The following is a 17,332-nucleotide window of genomic DNA, read 5'->3' on the forward strand; positions in this document are numbered from 1 at the left end:
TCCCAACCCAACATCTGTTTTTCTAGGAAAATCTACTTCATGCCTACTTCTTTCAATCATTCCCACCCCCAAATACTAATAATGACTTCTAAGCCGTCGAGACCCCTCCTTTTTCTGAACCCTTCCCTTTTCTTGACTAAATGGAAAAATTGTGCATGTGGTTTGTTTTTCAGGCAATCCTGCCACTTCTAAATAAGCAGTTCCCAATAACATCAGGCTTCACTTCTTTGCCAAAAAACAATTGCATTTATCCCATTGCTTACAGAAACATAAATATTTTACTACATTTGTGAATTTGTTCAATATTTGTATTAGTCTAGTTATCATTACAATGTTCTTTCTATCAACGTTATCTATCTCATATTATAAATTCTCTGAGTAGGGCCAAGATTTTCATCACTCTGTACAGCACCTCACAATAGTGCCACACACAGACAGGAACTCAATAAATGCTTTGGATGATAATGGTGATGATGATGATGTAATGTTGCCCTGGTTTGAAAATATCACATATACAGGCCAATGTACCAGGTGAACCACAGTCATGTGAATTGCTCCTCTTTCCACAGAGCTGTCACTCCTCATTATCAAAAGAGGTTACAATGAGCTATAGTTAGTTTTTGCTGCCCTGTCAAATAATAAGTATAATAAAATGCTTTCAATGAATTCAATGTTAACATGGTATAATTAAAGCCAAGTCTTGAAATGCATTAGGTGTCTATTAGTCAACATTTTGTGTTTTTCCCCCCACAGCTGAAATTCTTAGGTTGTATTTCCAACTTGCTCATAGTCTTAGAAGTGGGCCATTATTGAAAACAACAGCATACTCAAGCCACTCAAATATAAAATTGGTTTTGCACTGGCATGAACAATGTCATGCATCAGGAGAGTTCAAAGAATCACCAAGGATGAATAATTTTAGAAAGGAGGAAACAAATCCAAAAAGACTAGGTGACTTGCCTAGGGTCACACAATGGCAGAGATGTCCATTTGGATGGGGAGGAGTTTCCCCTCTTGCCTCCTGAGGTCTACAGTGGTGCTGAAAAAAAAATTTTCAGAGCTGATTTCAAAAAGGCAAAAAGACTTACAAGTAAAGAAAGAACATATATAACTACTTATCTCTAGGGGATACAGAACTCTATCAATACAGCCTATTTTATGGGCTCATAAATTTGCAGATGAGGCTTGAGCCCTCATCATACTATCAAAAGTCAGAATTCAGCTAGATATTTGGTCATTTCTAATCCTGTCATCTTTCAGTTTCCCAGAATTCCCACATAGTTTTTAAATTATTTTTTCTTCCCACAAAGATTTTTTTTTTTTTAATCGACAAAGGACAAATTGCCCCTGAAATAAGGCATCATTCAAGGAACAAAGAAGTAGAAGGAGGGCTTCAATTAAAATGAAGAAAACCTTTAATTTTTATTTCGGTATACTTGTACGGACACGTGTATATACAAATACAGATTGTATGGGTTTGTTTGTGTTTTTTGTTTTTTTACATTTTTTTTAAGTTCATATAATGTAAGCATTTCAAAACAGCACTCAAATAAGTGCAAAGGAACTGCAAAGCAGGGCAGTACAAGCACAGGACCACACTGAGCTGGACTTTCATACCCAGATGAACACACAATGAGTGGCTTCAATGGGGTGTCAAGAGTAAGCATGGAAAGCGGATTTCGCAGACTCATGGGTAACCTTCAACATGCCAGCATCTATTAAACTGTACAGACAATGGCAGCAAGTCTATTGTAGGGAGATTTGTCTCACATCTGAGAAGCTCAGGGGAGAATGCATGGGAAAAACTCACTGATGCCAAACCAGAAACAGACCTGCCCATTCACAGCAGGGGTGGGGGTGGGTAAGGGTAGGGAAGGAATGGGAAGAAGGCAGAGATAGGGGAAAAAAATCAGGAAGTGCAAAGGGGGTGGTGGTGGAGGTGGTTGGTGGTGTTTAAAAGTGAGGCTAGTGACCACAATTCTGAGTGCAATAAATGGACAGTCAAACGAAGCTCTGATTTTGTGAAGTTAATAGAACCACCATGGCTGCTGTTAAGGCAATGGGGAAAACACAATTGTCTCTGAAAAATCTATTGATGTTACTTTTTTCTTTTTTTCAAAATAAGAAGGGGGAGAATAACACACCCTGGCCCCTCCCAAATTTGTCAGTTTAGATTCATATTCATGTGTATTCCACATGTGATGCTGGCAGGACTCTTGGGAAGGGGGATGGGAGGAGACAGTCCATGAAGACAAACAGAAAATCAGACCAAACTGAAGTGCAGAACTATTCCTAAATCCCTCAGCCTCTTAGAACCAACATGCTGGAAAAACACACCAAACAGGACTCTAACATTAAACCCTTAAAACAATGAGGACAAAACATTGATCATCAAAAGTCATGTTGTTCTGGGTCCTGATATTGTGAAGTCTTGAAATTGGATGAGTGCTATTCCTAGATGAGTCCTCGGTGTTAAAATGTCATGGCCACTTGGGACTCAGTTCTCAACCATGTAACATACTGGATGCTTCAAAGCTCTAATAATCAATGCATGTTTTATATCCTGAAAGTCTATTGTTCTCACTTACAAAAGACATAAGAATCAAATTAATACTTTATTATCAAACACTATATACAACAGAGGTTGCTAATAATACAGAATTTAAAGAACGTAGTTTTTTTTAATGTTTTACTTGTCTTTCCTTTGCCATCCAAGAAAGTACAGTACAAAACAATATTCTAAACTAACACGAAATGTTACCTTGTCTATTGAAGGATACACAGTATCCACTAAACAGACTGATCCTTATTTCCCTGCTTCATGTTGCAAAGCCCTTGGCAACCAGGAGTGCAGGTCACTGGGGTTGGCTGTACCAGCCCAGTGACAGCCAAAGCTGCCCCTAAGGCTTACAGTTCTGATTGTTTTGTTTTAAACACAAAGCTGCTCAAAAGTTGCACTGACATCCTCCAAAGCTTCCAGAGGGTTGTAACAACACAAATAAAGGCCACCAGTACTTTCTTGATGTGACTGAGATTGCCTGATGCCATCAAGTATCCAAGAAAACTGGTAACTGCATTATCCACAATTATGCTATTTATAGGAGGTGTAGCACTCAGTCTACTGGCATTAATAGTCTTGCTATTTTTCACTTAATTAGCAGTGGCACTATGGTGAAGCAAAGGGGTCTAATTTCACTGTGAACAACATTAGTAAAAGAAAATCCCTGACAATGGTAGAGAGGGCCATGAGTACATTATTTCATTATCTGTTAGAGACAAATGCTAGAAAACCACAAAAGTCACCATTTCTAGAGTGAAATTAGCATTGTTAATGTAATTACAACTACCTTCAATCATTATGGGGTCATTCTTTACTCATGGTTATGGAACATGCAGCATCATTTTGTTTCTGACTATTGATCCATTTAAAAAAGTGTCATTCTCCTCACCCCACTTCACCCCCAACCCTAAATCAGTTTACAATCCATAAAAAACAATATTACTGAAAACATTAAGGAACAAAAATTTAAAAAAAAACTGAAGTGAAATCTTATTTCAATGAAATGGTGACTGCATTCTACATTAGATTGTGGCTTTCTGTTGAATGTTGGCTGAAGTTCTAAAAAATGGATTGATTGTACCTGTGTCTGATACCCCACTCAACTTGTCCTGTATAAGGACAGCCCCTGCATCTATATTTTTTATACTCTGAATAATATCAGGTGAGCCCAGATTATATTTGATCATGTGTACAACTCTCCTGTGTGCCAGAAATCCATGGTTGCCTTTCATTCATGTTTTTTTTTCTAATTGAGGACTTCCCAAAATTCTAAATAAGAACTTTATTCCCATTTATAAATTCTGTCCATTAACATCACCGATTTTTTTACATAAGTATTTTTAAAAACTAATATATAAAAATCCTTTTCCCCCATTGGAATGCATTCCATTTTTCACATTTGACATATTCATCACAGTTTTTGTTTTTTTATTCATGTTTTTGTTTTTGTTTTTGAAAGGCTTGGTTCAACCAACATGTCCTGCAATAAAAAAAGGCTAATTTTTCCATTGGTCTGACACATTTCCCTGACTATGCTTTGGAGTTCAAAGTTCATGGCAGCTTGGCCAGTAAAACCCCCCAAAACTTGCATTTCCTGGTGATCAATTTGTAAATCCCATGTTGGCCATGCTAAGATTCTTTGAACAGGGTCATCCTGCTTTTTTTTTTCAAGAAACAAGATTTTTTCCCCACATTCCTAAATGTATCAAGGGATACCACATCTCTCACAAGTTTAAATAGGACAAGCATATATACTCACTCTCAGCATAAAGTATATCTAAATAATGTATTTTCTATTCTAGTGGATCTTTAAAAAAATATTTTGTTAAAGTCTTTGGGACCCCATCTAGTTAATCTCCTGTGGATAAACATGTTCCCCCCTACTCTTTAAGCTGTACCTGAAAGGGAAAGAATATAAAAGCAACAGTTGAATTTTTATTTAGGTTTTCCCTTTTGCCCACCCAATCAATGTTAATTGACTCTCCTCATGACAGGGGTTTATTTAGCTTCCCCTGTGGTGGTGGTAGAAAGTGTAGCAAGGAGTGAGTTTCAAGGCAGGACCTGTTTTTTGTTTGTTTGTTTGTTTGTTTTGGTGGGGGGGTAAAAGGAGAGAATCGGGGGAAGGCAATAAAGCACTGGAGAACCAGTGTTCCAGAATCACATTTCCTCTGGCCAGTGATGTTCTTTTCTTGGTACTTTATCATTACCCAGAGGGATATGCCAGGCTATCTACTCTATCCACTCATCAACCCTGGCTTGTCAGCCCTGGGGAAGGTCACTTTATTCATAAAAATGCCTCTTTGTGTTTGTAAAACAAATTAAAAAACAAAAAGATTGTAGCACCATGGTGATCCATTTTCAAAGAAAAAAAATCTGGTACAAAAACAAAACAAAACAAAATTAGAGGCACTCACATACATACCCCCAGTGTACTGCTATCTATGGTACCATGCTTGCTTTTTGTTAATATCCCTACATATAACCTCCTTTCAAAACAGAGCTTCTGCAATGGAGCACAAGTCTTACTGTCAGGATTTCTTTAGGACAGTCATTTAAAAAAAAACCCAGTGTCTTTACCTTTTAGAAACCTGCTAATTTAGGAACTCCTAGAGGAAATGATGTTACATTATATCTATTCTTAATATCTCTCCTCCAGTCCTGACATGGTGACAAGATGCCCTGCATGTTCATCTTACAGTACTGAATGAGAAGGCATAAATATTGTATAGGAGAGTAAAATCCTCCTGGGCTTTTCCTTCACTGACTGCATCTGCTACCATTCTTCCTTGTCCACATACTGATGCTGCAGTAAGCTAACGGAGGTGAGTCCTTTGAAGAGAATGCACAGGAGTATAAGAATAACTGGTGTCATTTTAACAATTTGGCTTTTTCATCTGGAGTCCATTTAATTTGGAAAGGGTGAGAAAAAATCATGGGCAAAGGGGAAATGGGAGGCAGAAATTAGTTATGCCTCCCAAATTGTTGCTTATAGTTCAGGCTGAAAGGAAGGGGAAAAAAAGAAATCTGACATCTGCAAAAAACCAATAAAAAGTCCCTTTCTTAGGATGAGCAGTTAGGTGGATTTCTGATGTTCCAAGATCCTGATGTTTTCTGTGACAGGTTACTGGAGTAAAGTGTGCTATAATGTCAAACTCATCGCCAGGAGAAACAGTAGGATTGCCAAAAGCCGACTGGGTATCCTTGGTGTTTGTGCTGCGTTCTCACCACGGGATGGCTCGGCTGACTCATGTACGGTGTCATCTGTTCAAATAGAAAGCATACATTCCAATGAGATTTCACATCCTTAATAACTCTCCTCTAGTAGCCTGCTGCTAACAGAATTCACTATTCTCTGCAAAGTAGGATAATGAACCTTGTGCCATCATTGACTTTCATGTCTATGTAATCACTCATTATTTATAACAAACAAAGGAAAGTCACAGAAAATAGTCCTTTTTTTTTTTTTAAACAGTGTAAGAAGACCAGAGGGAAAATGGTCTTATTTTGTAGCCACAGATATATAAAGCATTCTAATTCACCTTTAGCCATGCACATCTTGTATATGATATTCTGGATATTTAAAAGTTTCTTCCTAAGTCCAAAAACCTAATGTGAAACAATCAATTCCTGAGAACAGAAGTAGTGACTTTGTTTTATCCATGACAGAAGGTAGCTGTCCATTCACCTCATTTTAAAACCTTTACAATAGCAGTCTTGAATGTCTAGATGAATTTCCAAATTTGAAAAATGAAAACAATAACCTTCTAAAATGAAACATACATAATACACAGTAAACTTCAATGACTTGGTACCCACCAGTTTTACTGCAATTAATACTTAACTATAATATTATTTTCATTACAAAGTTCTTTAAATCTAGGATAAAATTAATACTCTGGAAAGATGTCATGGTATAATATAGTGGGAGAAAGGGAAGGAAAGAAGGGACTAAACTATATATAAGGATCTCTGCTTGCTAAATGTTGATTTAGAAAAACTACCTATTAACATTATCTATGTTAAATTGTATTGTTATTGATTTTGCTAAATAGCTACCAGTTATACTTTCATCTGGTTAGGGAAAAGGGTTGTTTCTACACCTCTAATGTAGTAGAGAGCTGGCCCAGAAAAACCTCAGTTCAAATCCTGCCCATGACACAAATATTGGATATCTGACCCCCAGCCAAGTTAATTAATCTTTCTGTTCCATCAGCAACTGAGACTATAAGTTGCAAAGCAGGTGTTGATCCCGCAATTATCGAGGGAGTTTTTTACCCAGAGTTCCCAATTCCAATTAAATTAGAAAGCTAGTCAAAATGATAATAATAAATTCTCTCTGGCTTGGAATATAAATTATCAGCAAAGATGATTTTCTTTTAACTAAAATGGATTAAGGTGGTTGAACTTCCCCTCAACCTCTTCTATAAAGTGATTTTAAGACATTGCTTTTGATTTCTGAGGCTTTTCCTGATTGCATAATTCATACAAGGTTTAATTTTGAAACTTGGAATTTTATGGTGATTAATTCTTTAATATAAATTGTTCCTTTGTAAACCTAGCTTGGTCTACCTTATTACTAAAAATGCTCTCACTTAAAACTGGCTTCTTTGTAGCTTCAGCTTGTGTATTATTGAGCATCGATGCTTGAGATGTATTACAGGTGGGTCTTTTCAACAGAGATTCACTAAGTGTCAATGTATTTTAAAAAAGCAATACCAAATTATGTTATATTAGATCAGAGGTCCATTTGTTTCACCCTGATGTTCAGTCTCTTACAGTGACACCAGATGAGAGTATAGTAGATGTCCATGATATTGACCTCAAAAGGTTAAATATGTGTCCTTCATCCCTCAGTTTCCCTACAATGGTGTGATGGATTTTTCATTCTTTTTTTTTTTTTTAAACCTCTTTTCATTTTTGTCCCATAACATTGAGAAACAGCAAGCTGACCCAGGAGACAGGAAGACTGGTTGCCTCTAAAGCATAATGGCTCATTGATTATGGCAAGTCAATTAACTTCTCAGTGTCTCAGACAATTCTTGAAGCCTTTATATTGTAGAACAACTGCAGAACCACTTTGCTAAGAGCTTCCTCACCTGAAGTTCTATATGTCAATGAAATTATAAATCTAATGCAAAACAAATCCATATCATAGAAACTAGAAAGCCACCTACCTACTTTACTATTTGTGGTGTAGAGGGTCTTTTCTATCTCTACTAAAATGAATCAATAAAAGACTGGAGGGCTATCACTTGGACTTCATTAATTAATTGAGTACTAGTTCACTTGGTTTATTTTATTCACAACAATACGCCGTCTCTCTCTCTCTCTCTCTCTCTCTCTCTCTCTCTCTCTCTCTCTCTCTCTCTCTCTCTCTCTCTCTCTCTCTCACTTTTAGAATCTTTCCAGCATGAAGAACTTTAATCTTTTTTTGTTTCTCTTCACAAATAACTCTATATGTTTGATAATTTTAGCTTCCCTTCTCTGCAACTTTTCATGGCCATTTTTTCGTGTTTAGTTTAGGGAGCTAAAGGAAGTTAGAAAGAGGAGAGTGAAAAAGTAGGGAAAGAATAGGAAGAAGAGAGCTGGAAGAAGGAGGGAATAGCATCATGCTGTTAAGTACTTTGAAATCCTCCTTAATCTCTGCTATTATTCATCTTAAAAATTCATTAAATAGGTATTTAACGGAACAGTTAGTCATAGCCCTACAAACACTTTGCAGTAAAAACCAAAGAGATCCACAGGAATTTTGGAAGCCCCAATATACTGCCAATCACACTGAAATGGTTCAAGAAATGTCAGCTCAAGTCTAAAAGGGCTCTAACTGCTGAAAGATGCTTGAGTTAGTTTTGCTTTCAGCTGTATGACAGTGTCAATAGATTCTACCTAACTTCAATCTTTTTTTTTTTTTTGCAAATATGTTGCTTGCACTTTCTCCTTATATATAATGAGTAGGATCCCATAAAGTACAGGAGATTTACATGAAATTATATATGTAATAGGTGCATACAGTAGATAGAAGATACTACAGACATCATTGTAAGTAGAGGTAGCTTGGTGAATTTAATTATGTCATCCAATGTGATGATAATTATGTCATCTAAAGAAAAAACTTTCTTCCTGTCTCAGAATTTAAGCAAAGTTTCTTTGTGTTTACCAAGATACCAGGCATCCAGTATAGAGTAATGTCAGGAACTTTGGACATTTTATTTTTCTTTTATGTCCACTCCTCCCCTTGAATTTAATGATAAGATAATAAGTTTAGATCTGAGAAGAAACCTTAATAATTATTTAAGCCACTGATTCATTTTATAAATGAGAAAATTGAGCCCCTAGACCAAGATTCAAACTCAGGTATCATAAATCTAAGCTCAGCACTCCTGCCAACTGCACCAACCTATCTATATAGTCAGGCTCCAGAAGTTTGATGCAGTGGTCTGGTCAATGAAGAGTTAGTGAATGTGAAGGCAAAAGATCTTGGTGTGAGTTCTAGCTTTGTCTTTTAGTAGATGTATGACCTTGGACAACTCACTTAATCTTTAGTCACAGACTAAAAAATGGAAAAAAAAATCATAAGGCTTCCTATTTCTCATATTTATTATGAAGAGTTTAGTATAATGCATCTGATAAAGGGAGAGATCAAGATTGGGGCTGTGACTTCAATGGTACAGAAAAAAAAAAAACTCTATACCAATACAATGTGGCACTTCTCTACCACAAAGAATTGCTGAAATCACTGAGATGTTAAATGAATTGCTTAGGGTAATAAAGTCAACTATTGTAGTAAAGTGTCAAGTCCATCCTAGTAAGGCAATATCATGGAGGGACCACACCCCTTGTCACTCTTTCATGTTTCCACAATGTTTATACTGAATAAAGTGATGCTTTGATATAAAGGAGATCTAAGCCACGAGAAGAGATGGGAAACTGATCCCAATATTTGATGAATTTTATACTTTTCAGGTTCTTATGCACGAATTACAAAACAAAATACACTCTCATGGATCAAATCAGATAATATTTGCAAATCAATTAATAGTTCCTGGAACATAGTAGGTGCTTAATAATGCTTGTTCCCTTTTCAACAGAAAAACAACTAAACACATGTGATTGCTTAAGATGTCAACAATCTCAGGTAGGTCTTAGAAAATGTGCAATTTAAAAATTCTCCTATATAACCATATTTCATCCTCACAGTCAAAAAATCATGTCTATGAATTCCTGAATCTCAGCATTCTCAATCAAACTAGTGTTAAATGAGGGGGATCAGTGGCAAATTTTTTGAAGCTAGTATGCAATACATGGTTTGGCCTGTTATCATCCTGTGACTGTAGCAGGCAGAATATGAAAGCACATACAAAAGCCAAGAACATTCCAAAGACAAGTAAATTAGTACACAATGCAAATGGCATGCAACTGGATTTTTTAGATCCACTGGATTTATTAAAGTTGTGTCTATGAAAATTAGATGAGAAGGAAAACAAGTTAGCCTGTGATTTGTTGACTTTTCTTGATTTAATGTCTAATATAAATCATTGTGGTTGTTTGGCTGAATTGCCCACATTGACCACTTGCTTTGCTATTGTGTGTGTGTGTGTGTGTGTTTTGTCTAAACCAATGTAGCACACATCATCCTATCCCACTTTGCCTAGGACAACAAATATCTCAAATAGGAAGTATCTGAACTCAGGTCTTCCTAATCCCAAGATCATTACTCTGTCTACTACTACTCCACCTAAATGGCTTCTATGGTTCCATTTTAGTTCTGAATCTATAATTCTTTGCATGTACTAGGGGGAAAAACTAATAATGATGTCAAAGAAACTGCTTCTTATTGCCCAAGAAAAATGCATTTTTAAAATTAGAGATTATCAAGCTTTCTATCTAGATACAAAAGTATTTATTTTGTATCTAGATAGAAAGCTTGATAATTTATTTTAAAAAAATATATGCTAATATATTAGCTTGTTCATTAGATTGTTTGCAGAATCTACCTGACACTTAAAGACAGATAAGAGTGAAAATAGTTAAAAGATTTTCAATTTCAATAAGTAAATATTGGATAATCATTTTTTTAAAAAGTTGGGAAGAGAGTGAATTTGAAGGAAAAGATGAATTATATTTTTGATTTATGGAATAAAAATTTCTACTTTTATTGTTTAATTCAAAAGTAACTTTCAAAATATGACAATCCTTAGTATAGATTTTTTAAATAATAAAATAGCTACATCATTTGTAAAACTACTCATTAAAAGGACATTTATTTATAATGATAAAAAGGATGACTTCTGAAAATAATAGTGGAGAATTCAATTTTACAAACATTAATAAATTGCTTACTATGTGCAGAAAGTTCTCATAGCAAAATACATGGAATGCTGGGGTTAGAGACATGAAAACATTATTTACCAGCTGGACATAAATCATTTAACTTCTGCTACCTTAGATAAGTCCCTAAGACTTAGATATGAAGTTAACTGGGTTGTATTTGATGGAGTTTCTTGTGATAAATTACTAACTTTTTGCTAATATGCAAATCACTCTGCTAGATCCTAGAAATTCAAAGAAAAAATACGGAAAGTGATATACAGTCATTTTCTGAATGTATCATGCTTTCTTCTATACCACTCACTCCAACTAGAGCCTTAATGAAATCAGTAGAGCTATTACTACTAGAGCAAATCATTAAACTATGGCCTCCCAGATCACCACTTCCCAATATATGTAGTCTTCTGCATTAGAATGTAAGCTCCTTTGGCCCAAGGGTCAATTTTGCATTTGCGTCCCTAGCACTTAATACTATGTTTAGCATATAGTTGACTCTTAATAAATTCTTTTTCATTCATTTATTCAAATTGTTGAATAAATGTTGTACATAATGCCTGTACAAATTCTAAAATATCCCCCCCACCAAAAAAACAAAAACAAAAACAAAACATGAGAAAGACTACAACAGAAACAGTTATTTCATTAATCAATTCATAGGTATTAAGTACCTACCATATTCCAGACTGCCTCTTTTAGGCCCCACAAATGATATTTTAAATACCTTTGTCACATAACTTTTCAAATACTGCATATAGTTATTCTCTCTGACACCTGAGTCTTCTCTTTAAACTAAGTATCAGATGTTCCTTTGGCTGACTTGATATGATTTGCAATTTAGGCTTTTTGACTTCATGGATGTCCTCTCTAGATACCCTATCAATTCATCAATGTCCTTCCAAACTATTTCACTCATAAATGAATATAATGGTATAGACAAGTTCTGTCCAAGGCCTTCTTAGTCCTGAAAGTTATGCCTTGCCTAAAGTAGCCAAAGCCTTTATTAACTTTCATTCCTGCTACAGCATGTTACTAACATATATTAAATTTGCAATTCACTAAACTCTTAGATCTTTTTTTAAATGCTAATTTCTAACCAGGCCTCCCTCATTTTGTACTTGTGAAACATATTTTTGAATCTACATGACAATTCGTATTTCTCCTTACTGAAATTCATAATTAGATTCAGTCTAGTGCTTTAAGAGCCCAGAATGTCAAACTCACAAATAAAATCAGCAAAACTCTCTAGTATAGCCTCAACCAGAAGAAAATGTAATGGGAAAACTTGTAACAAAATAAATGAAAATATTATACAATATTGCTAATGTTAATTTTTGGTTTTCTAAATAGTCCAGAGAAATCTGTTTTTATTTGAATTGAATCCTACTGCTCTATTCTATCAAGATAATTTTGGATCCCAACATTATCATTCTCTATGTTAGCTTTCTCCTCCAAGATTGGTAATTTGAAAATATAATCTATATGCCATTTGTGCCTTTACCCACATCGCTGATAAAAAATGTTAAATAGTACAGGACCAAGAATAGATCTTTAGGACTCTCCACTGGATACCTCTTACCACACTGACAATGGATCATGATAACTATTCTTTGAGTCTAACCATTCAATGAGTTCCAAGTCCATCTAATTATGTTATATCTCCATCTTTTCCACAAGAAGAAACTGAAATACTTTGTCAGATACTTTGTTATAGATAAGTCATATCTACATTATTGCCCCAATATTTAAGTTTAGTACCCCTATTAAAAGTGAAAACAAGAATAATCTGGCATGAGTGTTTCTCACTGAAGCCATGCTGGTTCTTTGCAATTGCTACTTTTTTTCCTAAATGTTCACTCACCATTTCTTTAATTATCAGTACTAGAGTTCTTCTAGAACAAGCTTCTAGTTTTCAAATTTTGTTCTTTTCTCCCTTCCACAAACTGAAAAACTTGGTTTTTTTCTAATCATGTTATTTTATTTCTCCAGCCCTCATTCTCTAAGATCTCTAAGTAACTCTTCCACTATCTCCTTACTTATACTAAGCATCAGTTCCCTGTTGGTCATTTTTTTTTGTTTTGTGATTTCCAGTGCAAAGGTAATCATCTTTGACATATAAAACAGAAGCAAAATTAGAATTAAGCAGCTATATCAAAATTCTCTTGTTCATTTTCCATCATTCTCTACATTTCAAGCAGGGGTCATATCCTCCACTTTTCCATAATATAAAAACTTTAAAAGATCTTCTTATCTTGTTATCCTTAGCTTTTTCTAACAGTCTCAGGTCATTCAGATCCTGAGCAATCCTGATTCTATTTTTCAATAATCATACTATGCTCTTATGTTTCTCTTTTGTTATTTGCTTTTGCTTTCCTCTTCTGAACATGTCCTTTTTATTTCTAAAGTGGTTAGTGAATGTTCTGGCCATTCATATCAGTCCATTCAGATAGCTCCCATTTTTTCTCCTCAATGGAATTATTTCTCTTTAAGTCTTCAGAATTCCATGAGCCCATTTAACCTGGACTGAATTTGGCTGTGAAATTTTAGTCTGTGGTCATATCCAATGTTCTTCAGAATCCTTTGAAATCTGCTCACCTCCAAATTTAGGGTGCAACTCAGACTGGGTTTAGATTTCCTTTTCACTAACACCAATTACATCAACCAAATATAGGGGGTTTTTAGTTCCCTCCAGATTATTTTTACTTCAGCAACCAGTTTGATCCTGTTAATGAGAATCATTCATAATGGAATTTCCCCTATTGGTTCTTCCACAATTTGAAGGATGAAGTTGTTGTGAATACAAAATCAAGATGTTATGCTTTTGGCAAAAATAAAGTACCAGGAGACAACTACAGTCCCTCATCACAACTATATCATGCCTTTTTGCCAGGCTTGATTGTCTATTCCTTTTTTTTTTACTCTATTGTATACTCTGATGATAAAATTGCTTTTATTTCTCCCTCCACTGATCTTTATCTAAATGTTTTTTACATGTTTCTACACACTGGTACTTGATAATTACAAATATTACAAATATTCTTTCTTATTATTATCATTATTATTATTAGGTCCTCTAGTTCTTGCTTGCTGCATAAAATATAGATATTTGTGTTTATTCATTTGACTATATTGTTTTAGTTGTCTCCTTAGATTTTTGTTTCCTGTAAACTTTTGGCCTTTAATTGCTATTCTACATTCTCTATAGTTATTTGCTGTAGAATCTATCTTGGTGAATATACAAAGGCAGTTTTCTCCCACCTCTAGATTATGGGGGATGGATACTCTAATGATAGAATGTAGGGGAGGTAGGAAAGGTGCAAATTATTCAAAATAATAAGGTATTAGCCTCGTATTTTGAAATCGTTTATAATAAATTTGAAAGACACCATGCAAAAATATTTTTCTACATCCTCAGGAAATTAGATCAGCTCTGAGAGGGAGAATCTCTTTTTACTATGTTCTCCCTGTTTTCCCAAATATAAAAAAATGAGATAAGAAAGCAAAGTTGGAAAGATACTCTGGCTAGAACGGAGAAAGGAAGAAAAGACATAGATAATAACTTTGGAAGAAAAACAGAGTGTAGTGGAGAATAAGTACAGAATGTGAATATAAATGAAAGGAATAAACTAGTATTGCTAGTGGAATTGGGGAAAATTGGGGAGGGAAGGAATGGTATTAAGAATGCCTTAGGTATCAGTGACACAGAAAGAAACATTAAATCTTTTTGCAGTCATGAATAGCATCACAAATACTATATTCTATACTTTGTTGAGGCATATAGCTGGAAAGAGAGGGTATTTAGGGATGAAACAGCACAGAGGGTAAAAAAAAGTAAGAAAAAAAGCATTTTCTTGGGTGAAATACTCACATGAGCAAAGAAGATAATCTTGAAGAACATAAAAGGACCTACTAATAGTCATATTTTTTTTTTCAAGATGGGAATGAAGAACTGAAAAGGGAGACTTAAAAAAAAAAGATTCTCCAAGTTCTATATGTAACTAAAATTGTTAGTTGTACAATTCCCTTTGTATCTTTGAGGAATCACCTTTAAATCAGGGAACTTATTGTTTGGCTCTATTCTAGCATTATTTTTTTCCCAAACTTGCTCTGTGACAGTGTATAAGTCATTTTTTCTCTCAGCATCAGTTTTCTTATAAGTATAATAAAGAGATTAGATTAGATTATCATTAAGGTCTCAATTAGTTCTAGAATTCTGTGAGTCCATGTAAAAATGTTGCTACATGCGTACTCTTTAATATTTTTTTTCTATAGTAGTCTAAAGGGGATAATAGAGCTGCCCAAGATATCTCTTAGTAATTAGGCATAATGGCTATACCTTTCATTTTCTTGATGGGCAAGATATAAAAAACCAAAATGCTTCAGAAAAAAATGAGTTTTTACATCAGTTAAAATATATTAAAAATAGCATTTATTCATTTTAATTTATTTACAATGCTAACTAACAGTGGTAACAATCATGGTCAGGTTTGAAAGTGGACTTGAAATCCTCTTTAGCACCTTAATCTTTTTAATTTTGTATTTCTTGAAACAAACATTCCATTTATAAATAGTAGAAATTTTTTGTTTGAATCAAGAGGAGTCCCTAATTTATATTTTGAAACTGAGATTTTCCCAGGAGAGTATGGGGGACACTATGAGGAAGGGGTGCACTGATGATAGAATCTAGGATAGATAAGATAGATGAAAAATATTCAAAACTACAGGCAAGAGGTTTCATGGATAATTCTTTCTTCCTGCTAGAAAGGACATTACACACATTATGAAGAGTAGCATATTTATGATATGCCTTCTTTCTCAGTGGAAGTTAACTATGGAATAAGAGGAAAAGGTGATAAAATGGCAAAGTACTCAGACTTTGTCATTGACTATTTGGTCTCTTGTTTCACACCAAATTCATCATGGGTGCGCATTTATAGGTAATAACACAAATATTATATTATCCATTTTCTAAAAATGAAAATTTCATTTTATTCACAAAAGAGATCCCCAGTCAATATTATAGACACGTGATTCAGAATCAGTTTGATTGCTGGAGAGTGATTGCTGTAGTTGTAAGGGGAAGGGCAAACAAATAAGAATGCAGAAGAATGGGAAGAATATTTTATTTATTTACAAAATAATAATGAAAAGTTTTATTGGTAAAATATTTCAGATTTAGAAAACAAATATATGTATATGTGTACACATAAAGAATATATACATACATACATATATGTATATATTTATAATATATTTTGAAATTCAACATAACCCTGTAAGGTAATTTATTTTATTTACAAATTATAAAATGGCAAATCTTGAGTCCCAGACCCGGACTTGTCCATAGTATATAGCAATTGAGTCTAAATCTTCCTAACTTCAAATCCAATATTCTATTACTCTGTCATGCTACCTAACCCAAACTACTTTGGTCCTGAAAGACAGAAATATTGCTGGATTTATAGTAACCCAGCCTGAATCAAAACTCAGTTTTCATTCAATATGACCTGGAGAAATCATTTAACCTCTGTGAATTTTAGTTTATTCATCTGCATAATGTTCTTGTACCACTTACCTCACAGGATTATTGTGAGGAATGTGCCTTGTAAACTTTTAAAGTGAGAGAATGAAGATGATTATGATGATAGTGGTGATGATAATGATATTGACATCATTTTTAAAATGTTATGTTTATTTGTAAAAATAAAATACTATTTTATGTAATTTGAGAGCTAGAAAGTAACAACTAATTATACTATAAAATATTTAAAATTTATATGTCAGTTAAAACTCATCATTTGCCTGTATCAAATTCATATGGAATGACAAATTTTGAATTAGCTGCATGTTTTGTTGGGCATTATTATTCTTAATTAATGATCTCAATACTTTCTCCATAGATACTGACATCATGTGAAATAAAATTTAACAAACATATATCTAATAGTAGAAAAACAAATTCACTTAATAGACACAATGGTTCATTGGCATGCGGGGAAGATATGAGAAAAGGCAGTGATCTGAATAGTCTGCAAAAGATTCTTTGTTAGTGCTGTATTTGATCAATTCCATGTATTCAAAAATGTGCCTTTTTATCTACCATGCACTACTCAGAAATACTAGAAGAATGAAGTAAAGCATAAGTTTTATTAGCGCTGCTAGAAATGAGCAAAAGCAGAGCAACTATACCCATGCAAACATGCAAAGAGGAAGAAAGGAAAAAAGTACTGAAGCACCAAAGAGAGAGACGCATTGGTTAAAAGAGATTCTCTAAGCATACTAACCTGCTGGTTCTAATGAATTTTCTACTTTGTCGTTAACATCGAAAACACGATCATGAACACCTATAGTTTTCATACAGCTGTCTATAACGAAAATAAAGATAACAGCCAAATATGTTAGTGAGATACCCTTAAATGTCCCATTTTCCTTCTTTTTTTCTCTCTT

General features: G+C 34.3%; 1 protein-coding gene across 2 annotated transcripts in view; it reads right to left on the reverse strand.

Annotated features, from left to right (window-relative positions):
- Positions 1-2,596: 2,596 nt before the first annotated feature.
- Positions 2,597-17,332, reverse strand: part of EFNA5 (ephrin A5) — a 314,697-nt gene continuing 299,961 nt past the window's right edge. Inside the window, exons 4-5 of one of the 2 annotated variants that reach the window (XM_074281922.1) lie at positions 17,170-17,250; positions 2,597-5,821 (exon numbers count right to left, since the gene is read on the reverse strand). In XM_074281922.1, the coding sequence (XP_074138023.1) occupies positions 5,700-5,821; positions 17,170-17,250 (203 nt within the window). In that variant the 3' untranslated portion in view covers positions 2,597-5,699. The remainder of the gene's footprint in view (positions 5,822-17,169; positions 17,251-17,332) is intronic. The other variant, XM_074281923.1, reaches the window with a different exon arrangement.

Source organism: Sminthopsis crassicaudata, chromosome 1 (genome assembly GCF_048593235.1).
Source record: "Sminthopsis crassicaudata isolate SCR6 chromosome 1, ASM4859323v1, whole genome shotgun sequence".
Lineage (NCBI taxonomy): Eukaryota > Metazoa > Chordata > Mammalia > Dasyuromorphia > Dasyuridae > Sminthopsis > Sminthopsis crassicaudata.